This window comes from Microtus oregoni, unplaced genomic scaffold (assembly GCF_018167655.1).
Source record: "Microtus oregoni isolate MIOR12 unplaced genomic scaffold, Mior012 000050F_ref0000143, whole genome shotgun sequence".
Taxonomy (NCBI): domain Eukaryota; kingdom Metazoa; phylum Chordata; class Mammalia; order Rodentia; family Cricetidae; genus Microtus; species Microtus oregoni.
In genome coordinates this window covers 13360797-13377123 of record NW_024543256.1, presented here as the reverse complement: position 1 = coordinate 13377123, position 16327 = coordinate 13360797, and the positions used below count along the sequence as shown (strand labels likewise).

The window sequence follows — 16327 nt, the reverse complement described above, 5'->3', positions numbered from 1 at the left end:
AGAAAACAATTTTTTGCTGGGCGGTGGTGGCGCATGCCTTTAATCCCAGCACTCAGGAGGCAGAGGCAGGCGGTTCTCTGTGAGTTCGAGGCCAGCCTGGTCTACAACAGCTAGTTCCAGGACAGGAACCAAAAGCTAGGGAGAAACCATGTCTCAAAAAATAAAAATAAAAAAAAACAACAAAAAAAAACAACAATTTCAAGCTGGGTGGTGGTTGAGCATGCCTTTAATCCCAGCATTCAGGCGACAGAGGCAGGTAGATCTCTGTGTGTTCAAAGCCAGCCTGGTCTATAAGAGCTAGTTCCAGGACAGGCTCCAAAGCTACAGAGAAACCCCACCTCAAAAAAAAACAACAACAACAAATCAGCAGAATTAATATTGTTTAAAAGTCTATACTACTAAAAGCAATCTACAGATTTAACATGATCCCCTTGAGATTCTAATGTCATTCTTTATAGAGCTAGGAGAAAACAACTGCAAAATCTGCACAGAAGCATGATAGATCCTGAAAGGCCAAAGCAATCTGGAGCAAAAGAGTTATGCTGGAGGTATTAAAAATTGGATTTTAAACTATGCTAGTGACATGATAACAAAAACAGCATCATATTGCCATAAAGTAGGTCCATAGTTCAGCAGTAGGAAGTTAAGACCAAGGCACAAATTTGTATAGCTACAGACATCTGAGTCTCAACATAGGCATGAAAATGTACACTACATTGAGAGTCTATCCGAACCCCATTCTGAATGCCTATCATCAAGGAATAAAAAAATAACAAATGTCGATGAAGATGTAGGGAAAAAGAAACAATACACTATTGGTGGGAATGTAAATTAGCCCAGTCACTCTGAAAATACATAAAGGGAGAGCGATTCCTGTGTGGTAACTACATATTTGTGTACACCATCTCAGAAAAACAAAACAAAGCAGAAAACCCAACAGAACAATTGACATCCAAATAGGGAAGATCTGTTGAATAGCTCCCATCATTAGGACTAAGACGCCAAAGGACTCGCGACTGAGGCTGAGTATTTAAGGGTGGAGTGTCATTGGGAGAAATGCCATAGTGGCCATGTCGTAAGGAGTAGCATGTACCTATAATGAATGGAACCCACAATGTCAATCAGTGGATAACCCCCAAATGACTGAGGGGATAGGAAAGATATTGCAATCCCCCAAAATATCAGGGATGGGATCACAAGCAGGCTGTGGCAGCATTTAGCAGCCTTTGTTGTGGGTAATAAACCATGCAACTGAAGTTCAGCTGTCTTCCTAGAGTTTGCCTGACCGGGGGGGGGGGGCGAGGTATATGTGTTAGCTGGTGTGGTAGTTTGTGGTAGTTTGAATGTCATTGGCCCCATAAGCTCATATGGAATGGCACTATTAGGAGGTGTGGCTTTACTGGAGTAGGTGTGGCCTTGTTGGAGGGAGTGTGTCACTGTGGGGGCAGCTTGGAGGTCTCATATATGCTCATGATACTGTCCAGTGTTTCAGAGTACTTCCTGCTGCCTGCGAAGAAAGATGTATTAGCTCTTGGCTTCTCCTCCAGCACCATACCTACCTGCAGACCACCATGTTCCTCCATGATGATAAGGGACTAAACCTCTGACCTGTAAGCCACCCAGTTAGAATTTTTTCCTTTATTAGAGTTGCTGTGGTCATAGTGTCTCTTCACAGCAATAGAAACCCTCACTAAGACAGCTGGCAATTTTTCGTTTGTCTTTTTGAGACAAAGTTTCATATAGTATGTAGCTTAGGTTGGCCTTAAAGTCAATCTATAACCAAGCATGACCTTGAACTTCTGATCCTCCCACCTCCACCTCACAAGTTCTTAGATCACAGACACAGACCACCACTCTCAGAGGTTTGCTATTTCTAAGAGTGGGCAGGGTGCATGGAGAAGAGAATAAAATTAGATCTGTGTGAAGGATTTTTTTCCTGGGAGCCAAAGAACTGGGGCCCATTGGAAGAACTAGATAGTGCAGAGGAAGAGAGTGTCTGACCTCTAAAACAAAAGAAGGAAAAGTCCACAATTCAACATGCAGATGGAGCCTAACTAACGGCCCAGTAACAAGACTATGACAATCAGGAAATGTTCTGCCTTTGTGTGAATGGGAAAGACTTCCACACAAAAAATGAGAACTTCTTTGTCTGATGGGGAAGCTGTAAGACAAGGGGGAAGTAGGATCAGTCTGAGTGCTGTGGAAGCAGAGACCAAGCAATGTAATTATTGCTCCTCACTTGAGACAAAAGGCCACATAATGTGAGAGAAATCATTATCCTTTTCTGACAGGCCCGTTCATAAGAGTCCTTAGGGATGCTTGGTTATCACTGGCTCAGGTACTGTCTTAGTTTTGGTTTTTTATTGCTGTAAAGAGACCCCATGACCACAGCAACTCCTATAAAGGAAAACATTTAATGAGGTGGCTTACAGTTTTAGACATTCAATCCATTGTATTCATGGTGGGGAGCATGGTGGCCTGCAGGCAGATGTGGTGCTGGAGCTGAGAGTCCTACATCTTGACTCAAAGGCAACAGGAAGTCAACTGACTGTCACACCGAGGCAAGTTTAAGAAAAAGAAACCTCAAAGTCCGCCCTCAGCATGACATACTTGCTCCAACAAGGCCACACCTCCTAAGAGCGTCTAAATGGACTCCCTTTGGGGGCCATTTTCTTTCAAACCACCACAGGTGCCTATAGATATAACACATAGAAAAATTAGAATTAGAGAGAGTCGGGCATGTATGTGAGGGGCAGGGTTTTGGTGCTCAGTTACCAGGCTGGAAAGGACTGTGTTCACAGCTACTCCTTCAGGGAACTTAGGGAAGTAAAAGGCTTTAGCGGGTTACTGAGTGCCGTGGTATGAGGTGATCTGCTGAACCTGAATGATTTAGACCACCATGTAACCTAGGCTATAAAATATGACAGTGATCAGGATGGACTGAGGAAAACAAATAGAAGATAATAGGGCCTGTCTGAGTCCCTCAACGCCCTTTAAAAATAAACTCAGAACGGATCAAAGCCCTTAATGATAAGTCCCGAAACTACTAAAGAAGAACACTGTAAGATGTACGAGCATACAATTACTTTCTGAATGGTGACCCAACAGCTTCACAAATAATAGCCAGAACTGGCAAAGGGGATTGAAGTCGATTTTATAGCTTCTGCAGAACTAAGAAAGAAAATATCAGAATGAAGAGATAGTTTAAAAATCGAAAATATTACCAGCTAGCTATTTTTCTGACAGAGAATTAGTATCTGGAATATATGGAGAACTAAAAAAAAAATCCATGTCAAAAGAACAAGTAATGTGATCAGTAAAAGGGAAACTGAACTGGATGCACACTTCTCAAAAGAACAAATGGGGGGTCGGGATGCAGTCAGTCGGCAGAGGGCTTCTGCAGCACTCAGGAAGCCCTGGCCTTACTCTCCTGCACCATATAAGCTGGGATGCACAAGAAACTCTTTTTAGAAAGAAAAATACCTACAAATGGCTGGTAAATGCACAAGAAAGTATGCAACATTCTTAGCCATCAGGAAAACGCCATTAAAGAGCACACTGAGATTCCATCTCAGCCCAGGCAGAGTGGCTACAATCAAGAAATCAAAAACAGTTGATGCCGGCAAGGACGGATAGTCAAAAGCAAATTGTAAACAGTGCTGGCCAGAATATAAATCGTCCAGAAACTATGGAAGTCAGTATAGAGTTTCCTCAAAATCCTGAAACAGAGCTTCCTGTGGTTCAGTCATAAAACTACTAGGTTGCCATCTGAAGGAATCAAAGGTAATATAAAAGAGATGCCGGAATACCCATGTTTACTATTGCATCATTTGCGATAGGCAAAATATATAAAATTAGCCTAGGCACCCATTAATAGGTTAAGTAGAAGAAACTATATATGTAAAGTTTAGCCAGGCATAAAGAATGAAATCATGTTATTTTCAAGAAAATGGATGAAGAATTAGGGATTACCATGTTAAGTTAAATAAACCAGACTCAGAAAGGCATGAATCAGGTTTTCTGTCACTGGAAGAACCTACACTTTAAAAAAGATAAGAAAGTAGGAAGGCCACTATTTGGGAAAAGTAAGAGGACCAGCAGGAGGTGGGCTGGGAAAAGGGGAGTAGTGCACTGTGATTTAAATCCTAAGCCAACTCCTGAAGAGACCAAACGGTGATGAATATAGACTACTAACTGCTTCAACATGGAAAAGATTTGAAATGGTTTTAGATCGTTTGTGCTTCTGCCTCGTTGCCACGCCACTTCTCCAAGTCAGATCACTCTCAATCAAATGTGTGTGTGTGTGTGTGTGTGTGTGTGTGTGTGTATTCTTTTAGGTATATGAGTATTTTGTCTGCATGCGTGTATCTTAACCACGGAGCCATCGCTCGAGCCCCCATTTTATTATTTCTAAGTTCATGCTGCTATTTCCAAAAATAAAGCGATAAAAAGATTGAGTACTTGGGTAAATGTTTTCAAAGACTTCTGGCTGAGATGTAGAAAACAGCTGCACTATAAATGGTTGCTCTGAAGTTCCGTCAGCAATGTGGATCCAGCGATATGACCAAAAGTCTTCAGTATTTTCTATGTGGAAAGAAAAGTAAAATAAATGAAGGTCACTGCATGCATATGAACACAAGACTCTTCATATTAAAACAGTCACTAACACTTTCAAATTTAAAGGCTCATCACCTTTCTTTTTTGTCCGTTGCACCCTTCCCACAAAAGTTAACACGCCAACCACATCACAGATTGCTTTTTCTGGCATAGTGTCTAGTTCTGATCTGAAAAGAAAATTTAGATAGATGTTATATCTTTAAACAGTGACAAATCATTCTTCAGGAATAACTATGAAAGTACCGATCTAAATAATTGATTAGGCATAATTTGGGTGGATTTTGAATAAGATATAATTCAATACATTCTGGTTACTAATATTTTAAAGATTAAGAGACTATTATGAGGAACTATTTTACCTTGTAATAAATCGGTTACATAGTTTCGGCAATTTCCATTCTGATTTCAATTGCTTTTCTGGAACGATAACTACTTTAGTTGGAGGATCTCGAAAATTCAGGCAGATTTCTGAAAAAAACCATATATATTACTTTAATATACTATTTTCCATATTAAGGAATATGTGTATGCATAAATTACAAAGCAAAACCATCCACTGAACAATTTTTAAATTTTTGTGTGAGACAGAGTTTCACTGTGTATTCCTGACTGCTCTGAAATTCACTATGTAGACCAGGCTGGCCTCGAACTCACAGAGATCCAGCTGTCTCTGCCTCCCAAGCGCTGGGACTAAAGGTGTGCACCACATCCAGTTTAGACTGAACATGTTTACGCTCTCCATTAAACTCAAGGTACAGACCAATATCAATGATCTGCCATCTGCTTCTAAAACTGACCTCCCGCCACAAAAATGTGCACCATATATTTTGCTTTGTGTATAAGTGTTTTCATAATGTTAAAATATCTTATTTTATATGTGGTCTTGTCCAAATGATATTTGGTTTTCGTTTTGAACATCATTGGAATGAAATTCTTTTATGCACAGACTTCTAGGACGACCTTTTCCGTGCCACATAATACTGCTAAAATTTATCCCATACTGGCTGAGTAGAGTACTTTAAAATTTTCTCTTTTAAAATATTTTATTATTTAGTCACTTATTTCATTTCAAAAAGTAAAAACTTTTTGAAAAATGTTTTTTTGAGAATTTCATGGACTATGTTTCCATCCCATTCTCCTCCTTCAACTCCTCTCATGCTCCCCTCTCAAATTCCTGATCTCTTCTTTTTTAATTGTTACATATATACTTGTGTGTGCATACATACATACACAAATATATGTGTGCATATGTGTGTGAATGTGTAACTTGCTGAATCTATTTTGTGCTGCACATATGTATATGTGTTTAAGGCTGACCACTTACTTTGGAAACCTATCGTGGGTCTTTTCCCTTTTTCTGCAGTCATGATTTGCCTACAGTCTTCATCTAAGAGATTTTTCTCATCCATCTTGGCATGTCAACGGGTGTTATCAATATGAAGCTCTTATTTAGGTGGCCATATTACTAAATAATATCCATTTCTAAATAATATCCAGATATGATAAACTAGTACAATTCAGATGCCTATTATTGTGTTGCTGTATATATGAATTATCTCCATATTTTGAAATTTGTAGAAGAGTTGTTGCAAATGTTATTATATGTATTTCTATGTACACAGGTAAGGGTTTTTCTAAGGTAGTACAGGAAACCCTGAATTATACTATATATAAACATTTGACTACATGGGACATATTTCTTACAGCTCTGAAATACTATGATTCTTAACCAAGTACACTTCTTTCAATTGAAAACACTCAGAACAATCATTTTACTCTATATTATGCAATGTGGTCTAGAAATGTCAAGATCTCAAAAGTGTTTATTATTTGGTTATTTCATGAATATAACTTTTGAAAAAGAGGGCAGAAAGAGAATAGAAATACATAAAGCTACATATTACCAGTGGGGAATATATCCTTAGTGTTACAAGAGATGTTTCATCATTATAAACTTACTTGGTCTTTTAAAATGATTATATAGTTTTTCTTTAACTTGAACCTTATACATAAATATCAAAAGAACCAAGAAAAATAATCGCAATAGTTTGTCTAACAACATAAAACACATAAATGGCAGTGACTAATCCCTTACTAATAATCTCTCCCTGACTATATAACTCACCCTTAGATTCTGCTCATAATACGTAGCTGCCCTGCTATTTTCCTAACCCTTTTTACACTTTCTCCTTTCTTCCTAATTAGTCCACTGTCTTGCCCTTTCTTTCCTCAACTAACTACATTTCTATCCGTAACCTCTCCTTTTACCTATCACAACTTCTTGTTATAGCCATTAAAATTTTCATTTTACTGCTTTTTGCTATTTTACCTATCTGTCATCCATTGAACTAATGCTTTAATGGTAGACTATTAATCTATTATTTACTATTGTTTCTCCTGTCTGTAACATGGTGACATAACTGTCTTTGTTCCCTTCATTAAATAGTGTATGATATGTTCTCTTAAAGATCATAGGTATACAGTTCTCAACCCAGCTTAATATTACTATCAATTGAAGAGTTTTAAAGATATGGAGATGCCGTGGTCTCCCCAGATTAATTAAAACAGTATCTCTGATAGGGAGACAGTTCCTGTGGTTTTTTAAAAAGCTCTCTAACTGACTCTAATATACAGCCAGAGCTGAGAAATATTAAACATATGGCCAAGACAAACTGTAACTTGCAGTTAGCTGCTCATTTCTATAAACTAGCATTTTACAGGAACACAGTAATAATCATTTGTTTGCACATTAACTATGGCTGCCTCCTCTTTCCACGGTCAAAGCCGAGTGGCTACAGTGTAAACCCTATGGCTGGCTGAGACTAAATTACTTATTTTCCAGAATTTTGCATCAAGAATTTATTGATCTCTGTAGAGAAAGAAAAATAAAAAGTCTACTACTAATCAGAATTATATGGGAAATAGAGACCGCTACTACATTAATAAGCAGCAAAACTGTTTTTAAAGTCCAAAGGACATATTTAAAATATATTACCTTCAAAGGTCACTGTCACTTTAAAATAATTACGTATGTGCATCTTCATATTGGAAGGCAAATCTTACATTTTTAAGAACAGTTTTCCATCATGAAATGTGGGCTTATGGCTGTGTTCTGTTTCAAGGTTAACTTATTTTTACAGTGGGTGCTTATTTACTGACCTAGTTTTCATGTGGTTTCAAGGCTCAGAAGCAACCACTAGAATTAGAGGTATCCACAGACATGTAAGAAGTCTCCAGGCCTAGGCTACCTCACTCAACGTATTTTCTTTTGCTTCCCCATTTTATTTCTTTTAATTTTTAAATTTTATTCTTCTCTCACACCATACATCCTGACCACAGTTTCCCCTCCCTCCACTCCTCCCAGTCTCCTTCCACCTCCTTTTTCCTCCAGATCTACTCCTCCTCTGTCTCCCTTCAGAAAAGAGCAGTCCTCCTAGGGATAGCCAACCAACATGGCCTAAGATGCTACAATAATACTAGGCACAACCGCTCATATCAAGGCTGGAGGAGGCAACCCAGTAGGAGGAAACGGGTCCAAAGCAGAGGCAAAAGGGTCAGAGACACCAGCCATTGTCACTGTTAGAACTTTCACAAGAATATGAAGCTACACAACCAAAACACACATGCAGACGACCTAGCGGAGGCCCATGCAGGCTCTGTGATAGTTGCTTCAGTCTCTGTAAGCCCCTAGGAGTGCTGCTAGCTGAAATTGTGGGCCATATTCTCTGGAATATTTTCAACTGCTCCTGCTCTCTTATTTGTGGATCATAGCTCTGAATCCTTAAATTTGAGTATATAAAAAGAAGTTAGGACAGAAGCCAGGAAACAAAGAAGAGAATATAGTGGGGGCTGTGGATGAGAAGGAGCTCTGGAGACAGGGATAGTAGGGCACAGGGCTATGAATGGGGAGGAATGGGAAAACAGGGCGGGGACTTAACTGTTAAAATAGAGGAGAGAGGAAGGGTAATACTGAGTGTGAGGAAGGAAGGAGAGGTAAATCGCACTAAAGATGTTTGGAAAAGTCATAAGGAAACAATTTTATAAGCTTACTTGAAAGATGTATACTATATTATTGTACACACATACACACAAATACACACACACACACACACACACACTACCACCACCACCATGACGACGACCACCACTACCACCAAACTAAAAACAAAAAACAAAACCCAAATGGTGCCAGGCCAAGGAAGTCTCCATTTGAGATTTTGGCCAGGAAATTGCAATGTAATTTCTAACTGCAATCTAAACAGTTACCTATATACCTACAGATAGTTGTAGCATTCACCCTTCCTTGTGAAACTGATAAAGACTATTCAAGTATCCACAACTGGTCACAATGATAAGGAATAGTAGATGCCTAGTTCCAATAGACTGTATCCACAACACAACTCATGCACCTAAAGTTCAGTGAGAAGTGAGGAAGAAGGGGCAGGCAAAATGTAAGAGCCAGAGAACCAGGAGGCCTACTGCTAATAGTATCTTCTAGACACAACGGAGAAGCTCCACATATCAGCTCTCAACAACATGGTTGCCCAAAGGAGGCATGCATGACAATACCTGAAGCATGATTAATAAAAACTCAGAGGTAGATATTGGGGTTCAACCTGAAGACCAGAAAAGCAAAGTAAAGCAGCTAGCCACTGGCTCTTACCACTACCTCAGTCTGAAAATGGTGATCTTGCCTCCAGGAATCTCAGAATGACACTGTGTCTGTCAGCTGTCTCCTCCTGTTTTATAATCCTTTCTAGGGCTGGGATTAAAGGCGTGCACTGTCCGGTTTCTAAGGCAACTAGTGTGGCTACTGGGATTAAAGGTGTGTGTTATCACTGCCTGGTCTGTAAGGCTGAGCAGTGGGGCTGTTTACTCTCTGATCTTCAGGCAAGTTTTATTTATTCAAATACAAGGGAAATGCCTCTACAAACACCAGTTGACATGCTAACATAGCTGAGGTGCATTTCCTAAGAACTAAAGGCAGTGTATGACTGCTAAGAGAGGAAATCAGTTTTCTGCAGCTCTCTGACAGACCATCTCAGCTCAACATATATACATACAAGCAACAGGAAACAGAAACACACATGTCCTAGAATTGTTAAGTACATATATGTACTTATTATGTATATGTGTATATGTCAGTAATAACTGCATAAGGGTCATGAAGTTGAGAGGAGGATACAGGAGGACTTGGAGAAAGGAGAGTGAGAGATAAGGACAGGAGTCAAGTATAAAATTCTCAAAAATATTTTAATTTGAAAACAGTTCTTGTCTATTAAAACTATAAATCTAGTACAAGGAACTCTGGGCTAGGTCTCAAGAGAATTTGTTAATCTAGTATTGTCATAAATAAAGACATTTACCATATCTGCTATTGACTAAGAATGCCCATTCCTTACTAAAGCAGTTCAGTTACTTGGATGTCAGTTTATAGAATATAATTTATCATTCTCTAGGGATAATAGTGTATGCTGTCAATTATTAGCAGCTTCTTCTGGCAAACTTTTGTATTTCCATAAGTAATGCCCAACGTATCTAAACCTTTTATGATCCAGTCACTAAAGTATACACTGTGTAAAACTATAAGATGTCCAATTGCTTATACCGTCCAACTATATCGATTTTTAGTCTGCTATTTGTGCTAGTGTTTTGTTTTAGAACAAAATGCCTCAGAAAATAAACTGACAGTCATTATGTTTAAAAAAGGTAGTTTTCTTTCATCGCCTGATGAAGGTTAATATTCAGGAGGATGCCTATATGTTTTTCTTTGGGTTCACCTTCTTATTTAGCTTCTCTAGGATCGTGAATTATAGGCTCAATGTCCTTTATTTATGGCTAGAAATCAAATAGGAGTGAGTACATCCCATGTTCCTCTTTTTGGGTCTGGCTTACCTCACTCAGGATGGCAAAGGGTTTTTTATCCTACTGCATGTACTGGCTTTGGGGGAGCCTAGGCAGTTTGGATGCTCACCTTACTAGACCTGGATGGAGGTGGGCGGTCCTTGGACTTCCCACAGGGCAGGGAACCCTGATTGCTCTTTGGGCTGATGAGGGAGGGGGACTTGATAGAGGGAGGAAGAGGGAAATGGGAGGCGGTGGCGGGGAGGAGGCAGAAATCTTTAATAAATAAATAAATTAATTAAAAAAAAGAAACAAAGAGAAAAAAATGTAGTTTTCTTTTTTTTAAATTAAATAATAATAAAAAAAAGAAAAAGAGAAAAGGGGATGGGGGAGCGAGAGGGAAATGGCAGGAGGGGAGGACGTGGACATTTTTAATTAAATAATAATAAAAAATGTAGTTTTCATTTTTTTCTACAGTAACTGTTTAGTGATGTGAAGGACTAAGTGTGTAAACTATTTAGGTAATAATTTTCTTCTTAGCAAGAGTTAAACTATGTCTGCAAATGGTTAAGATTTTAATAAAGAATCATGTGTTTGTCTCAAATAGATCAATACTTTAGAATGTAACTAATAACATCTAAATTTCCAAAATTACAAGCATATCTAATAATTGCAAAATTTACTAAATGAATACCTCTAAGATATTTGGGGAAACTGGTTATCAAAACTGTGATTACAATACTAATTAGGGAAATATCTATGCTGGGTGTTGTGGCATACACATGTAATCCCAGCACGTGGGAAGCTGAAGCTGTTCTACTGATATGTTTTATGCCAGGATGGCCTGCACAGTAATTTCCATGAGAGATCAGATTTTAGAGTTAGACCTTGTTTTAAAAAATAACAAAAGTCCTTTCAGGATTATAAGAATTATCAACATTTGATTAATGAAAGGTTACATAATAATAATGTATTGAATTTGTTTCTTGATTTTTATAATTGCACTGTGATTGTGCAATAAAATGATTTTTTTGCTTTTTTTTTTGAAACAAGGGCTTGCCACAGAGCAAGGCTGGCCTTGAACAATATTTGCTCAAGTCCTTCTGCCTTATCCTCCCAAGAGATGGAATTACAAGGGTGCATTAGCACAGATGTGTAGAATAATTTTGATCTTGAGAAATACATATTATTAGTAAATTGTTAAGCAGACAAAGTTATGCAATGATGTATGATGGCTGTTACTATCTCCAAAATGAAAGTGTATAGAAAAACTTAAAGAGCAAAATAAAACTTAAAGATTATTTGATGAGTTCAGGTAATGTGGGAATTCTTTATAATATTCATTCAACTGTAATGTAATTTTGAAGTTATTTCAAAGTGAAAAGTTAATTTCACATGTGCAGAAACTACATGTTCTCTCTATTTCTGTTTTGTTTCATGTAATATAGTTACAAAAATATAATTTAAGAATTTATAAACTTTATCCCAATCTATTTGTCTTTTCCATGCTTCCCTGAGCTAAATACTGCCTCAGTGTTTGGTATCTGCTTGAACTGTTTATTAATCTTACATATGCATCTGTATCGATAAAAATAAAAACTAGGTAGTTATATTTACATATTGTTAGTTTGTAATATCTTATAACAACTACTTTATATCATTTCACAATATCATTCATATACTTTCTAGATTTATATATGTTTATCCATTATATAAAAAAGTAAAGGCACTAAATGATAAAGTTAACAAGGGTCAGCAGGACGGTTTACTGGGTTAAAATCGTTTGCTATATAAACCTAATGATTTGATTTTGATCCTCATATCACAAGGTGGATGGAAAGAGCAGACTCCTAAAGTTATCCTCTAATTTCTGTAAGCGCATGCCCTCCTCCCCCACAGAGAGAGGCTCACAAATATACACACATACACAACAATAAAAATATGTTTAACTTAATAAAATTCCTTTCAGCATAGTATTTAATAGTAACTATAGAATGTATTCAGGTGATTAACTAAATATTACACACCAAAAATGAACTAAACCAAATTTGAGCATATCCTAAATGGAGTTCATTCTTTGGTCAACAATAAATGCCTCAGATAATCTTTCTTAATAAGTGCCATAATTTATTGATCTGTGTATTAATTTACTAACTGCTTGAATTTTTATAAAGGAATTTAAGCTTGTCTGTTTCTAACAGCTTCAGTAATTTTTACAGACTTTTACCTGATATGACACTCTGCAAATTCATATAAGCAAGATAGCCATGATAGAACAATTAAGTGAACACTAACCTATTGTAGAAATGAGTTTCATCTGGGGATCCACAGGGTCAGGCTGTATTCTGAATGGGTGGCTCTTCTTCACAGTATAATCTTGAAGCAGAAGAATCAAGCCCACTTTCAAACTTTTATACCATTCCAGACACATAGAATTCCACATAATCACTGACACCATGCCAGAACTGTCAGCGACTTCCAAATAGTTCTAGGAAAAGAGCAAAAGCATATATACATTTGCGATTTTTATCTATATGGGTGACACATAAGGTATTATCGGTGGAAATTTATACTGACAGAAAAATAACACTTAAAATTTATTTTTTTATTCATAATGATTCAGTTGTTAACTCAGCTAAGATAGCTAAGTGAAAAAGCGAGGCTGCTGCAAGATACTGGAAGTCAGCAATATAGTACTGACTTACTGTGTGAAAACAATCGTCAAAGGCACAGAGCAAATCTTAGTTTTGATGACTTCCCATAATGCTTAACCCAGTGCCAGGCACAGAGTAACCACACAATACAGTTACCAAGAGGATTAGATACGTCTCAAACTGTGGAGATCTTCATAGCATTCTTCATCGTTTGCATGACTGAAGGACTTCCTATTTATTCATTTATCCTATAGCACTTCAGATAGACCATTGAGTAGACATAATCCCATCAATGCTCTGATGACATTAATTACTTACACTGGTATCTTAGGGTTTTTTTTATAAATTGCATGGGAGTTATTTCTACTACACTATTTGACAGAAGGCAATACTATTGCCAGCATCGTTATTGTTTAATCTGGGAATGGTTGAATGAATATTCTGCAGCATGAAATATGTTCTCCGTTTTAAACTATGAAGATGGACAACACTGGTAACATCTGAAGAATAGTATCTCAAGTTTTCTCTAGCTTTTTAAATTTATTTTCAAATGATGCTTTATTCTAAGATCCTTTTTCTTAAAAATGACAAATTTCAGCAATTCATTCTTTCAGTGATTAAATATGTATCAAGTCCGTATTATCCTCCAGATATTATGTTAGTCACTGAGTAGGATAAAAAGCTAAGTCAGACACTAGCTCTAATAATGGCTAAAATGGAGGACTTGGTATGATCCTAAACAGTTCAATCATTTTCCAGTATTAAGAAATTGTATCCTCATATCAGCTCTGTAAGATATATATAATCAGCATCTTCATTTTGCTGATTAGAAAACTGAAGCGTTAAGAAGACAACTAATGCCATAAAAATCTGATCCAACTGAGACTAGAAACCAGTTTATCTGCACACAAAGTTATATGACATACATAGTTGCATGCAATCTAACACATATACATATGTGTGTAATACATGATGGATATATGTATATGGGATTTAAATATAAAATTTTATGTATGACATACACACAACCCAGAGAGGGGATAATATTCATCATTTTAGCAGTGGATATTCTCAGTGGTACAATCTTGTATAATATTATTCTCTTAATATATCTTTCTATATTTTCTCTTAATTCCCTTCAACAAGTATACACGACTTTCACAAATCACAGTTGATAAAACACATAAACTAGCTCTTGATACATGAGCAACTATGGTGTAATACTAAGGTTTTTTTTTAAAAAAAAAAGCAGAACATAAATATCAAGAAAATAGATATATGAGTATAGAAAACACAGAGCCAGGTTAGTAGAACAGTGTAGGAATGGATTGACAATTAGAAAGTTACTAGTAAGCCAGGCGTGGTGGCACATGCCTTTACTCCCAGTACTCAGGAGGCAGGGGCAGGCGGATCTCTGTGAGTATGAGGCCAACCTGGTCTACAAAGTGAGTTTCAGAACAGCCAGGGCTATGCAGAGAAACCCTGTCTCAAAAAAACAAAAAACAAAAACAAAAGAAAAACAAGAAAACAAAAATAAACAACTAAAAAAGAAAGAAAAAGAAAGTTCCTAGCAAATGATGAGCTGAAGAAAAGGCCAACTAACTGTATTGAGAAGAAAATGAAAGACAAGAAAAAGAAAACATCTTCAAGAAGAAATGGTCCAGGGATTTTTTTCCCTTACTAAATTGTTTTCCTTTAAAATTTTTTGACTAGAGACTAGAGCCTGCTTACATGGTAGTGCAGAAAGCACAGAGAAGAAAAGATTAGACAAAGAAAACAGTGTGAAAGAGGCCAGCTGGATCGGGAATCTAAAGAACATTAACTACCTCTGTTTCATACTTAACAGATTTTTTTCCTTTGAAATACATTTTGAGGTGCTGGGAACGGAAATGAACCCATGGCCTTACATATACTAGGCAAGTTCTCTAACATTGAGCTATATGTCAAATTTCAAAGAACTTTTAATAGAAAAATCATAGAAAAAATATTTTGGCTTTCCACCCTCTATAATTAGTGATCCTAGAGAAGCTAAATAAGGAGAACCCAAAGAAAAACATATAGGCATCCTCCTGAATATTAACCTTCATCAGGCGATGAAAGGAGACAGAGACAGAGAACCAATTTGGAGCACTGGACAGAAATCTCAAGGTCCAAATCAGGAGCAGAAGGAGAGAGAGTATGAGCATGGAACTCAGGACCGCGAGGGGTGCACCCACACACTGAGACAATGGGGATGTTCTATCGGGAACTCACCAAGGCCAGCTGGCCTGGGTCTGAAAAAGCATGGGAGAAAAGCAGACTTGCTGAACATAGCGGACAATGAGGACTACTGAGAACTCAAGATCAATGGCACTGGGTTTGGATCCTACTGCACGTACTGGCTTTGTGGGAGCCTAGGCAGTTTGGATGCTCATCTTACTAGACCTGGATAGAGGTGGGCGGTCCTTGGACTTCCCACAGGTCAGGGAACCCTGATTGCTCTTTGGGCTGACAAGGGAGGGGGACTTGATTGGGGGAGGGGGAGGGAAATGGGAGGCGGTGGCGGGGACGAGACAGAAATCTTTAATAAATAAATAAACGGGAAAAATAAAAATAAAAAATAAATAAATAAAGAATTTCAATGAAGCGATTCCTAATGATATTCTGCTATACTCATAGATAGGTGCCTAGTCCCATTGACATCAGAGAGGTGTGATCTAGCAACTGATGGAAATAGATGCAGAGACCCACAGCTGAACAATAGAGAGAGCTGGGGGAACCATGCAGAAGGCGGGGGAGGAAGGACTGTAAGAGCCAGAGGGATCCAGGACACCATGAGAACATGGCCCACAGAATCAACTGACCAGGGCTCATGGGGGCTCATAGAGACAGAAGCAGTAACACACAGCCTTCATATGTCTGAGCTAGGTCCTCTACAAATGTTATGGTTATGTAGCTGGATGTTCTTGTGGGACTCCTAACAGCGAAAGTGGAGTTGTCTGTGACTCTTTTGCCTGCTCCTGAGAGCCTTTTTCTCCTACTGGGTTGCCTCACCCAGTCTTAGTATGAGGGGTGGTGCCCAGTCTTATTGTAACTTGTTAGGCCGTGTTTGGTGGAGATTTCCAGAGGCCTGTTCTTTTTTCTTCTGAGGGAAACAGAGGAGGCGTGAGTGTAGCGAGACTGACAAGAGTGGAGCAAGAGGAAACTGCTCAGGATGTCACATATGGGAGAAG

General features: G+C 37.9%; 1 protein-coding gene across 1 annotated transcript in view; it reads right to left on the bottom strand.

Annotated features, from left to right (window-relative positions):
- Positions 1–16327, bottom strand: part of LOC121437254 (RPA-related protein RADX-like) — an 80723-nt gene that overhangs the window by 47947 nt on the left and 16449 nt on the right. Inside the window, exons 3-6 of the mRNA XM_041637117.1 lie at positions 12757–12949; positions 4977–5085; positions 4693–4784; positions 4462–4584 (exon numbers count right to left, since the gene is read on the bottom strand). Of these exons, the coding sequence (XP_041493051.1) occupies positions 4462–4584; positions 4693–4784; positions 4977–5085; positions 12757–12949 (517 nt within the window). The remainder of the gene's footprint in view (positions 1–4461; positions 4585–4692; positions 4785–4976; positions 5086–12756; positions 12950–16327) is intronic.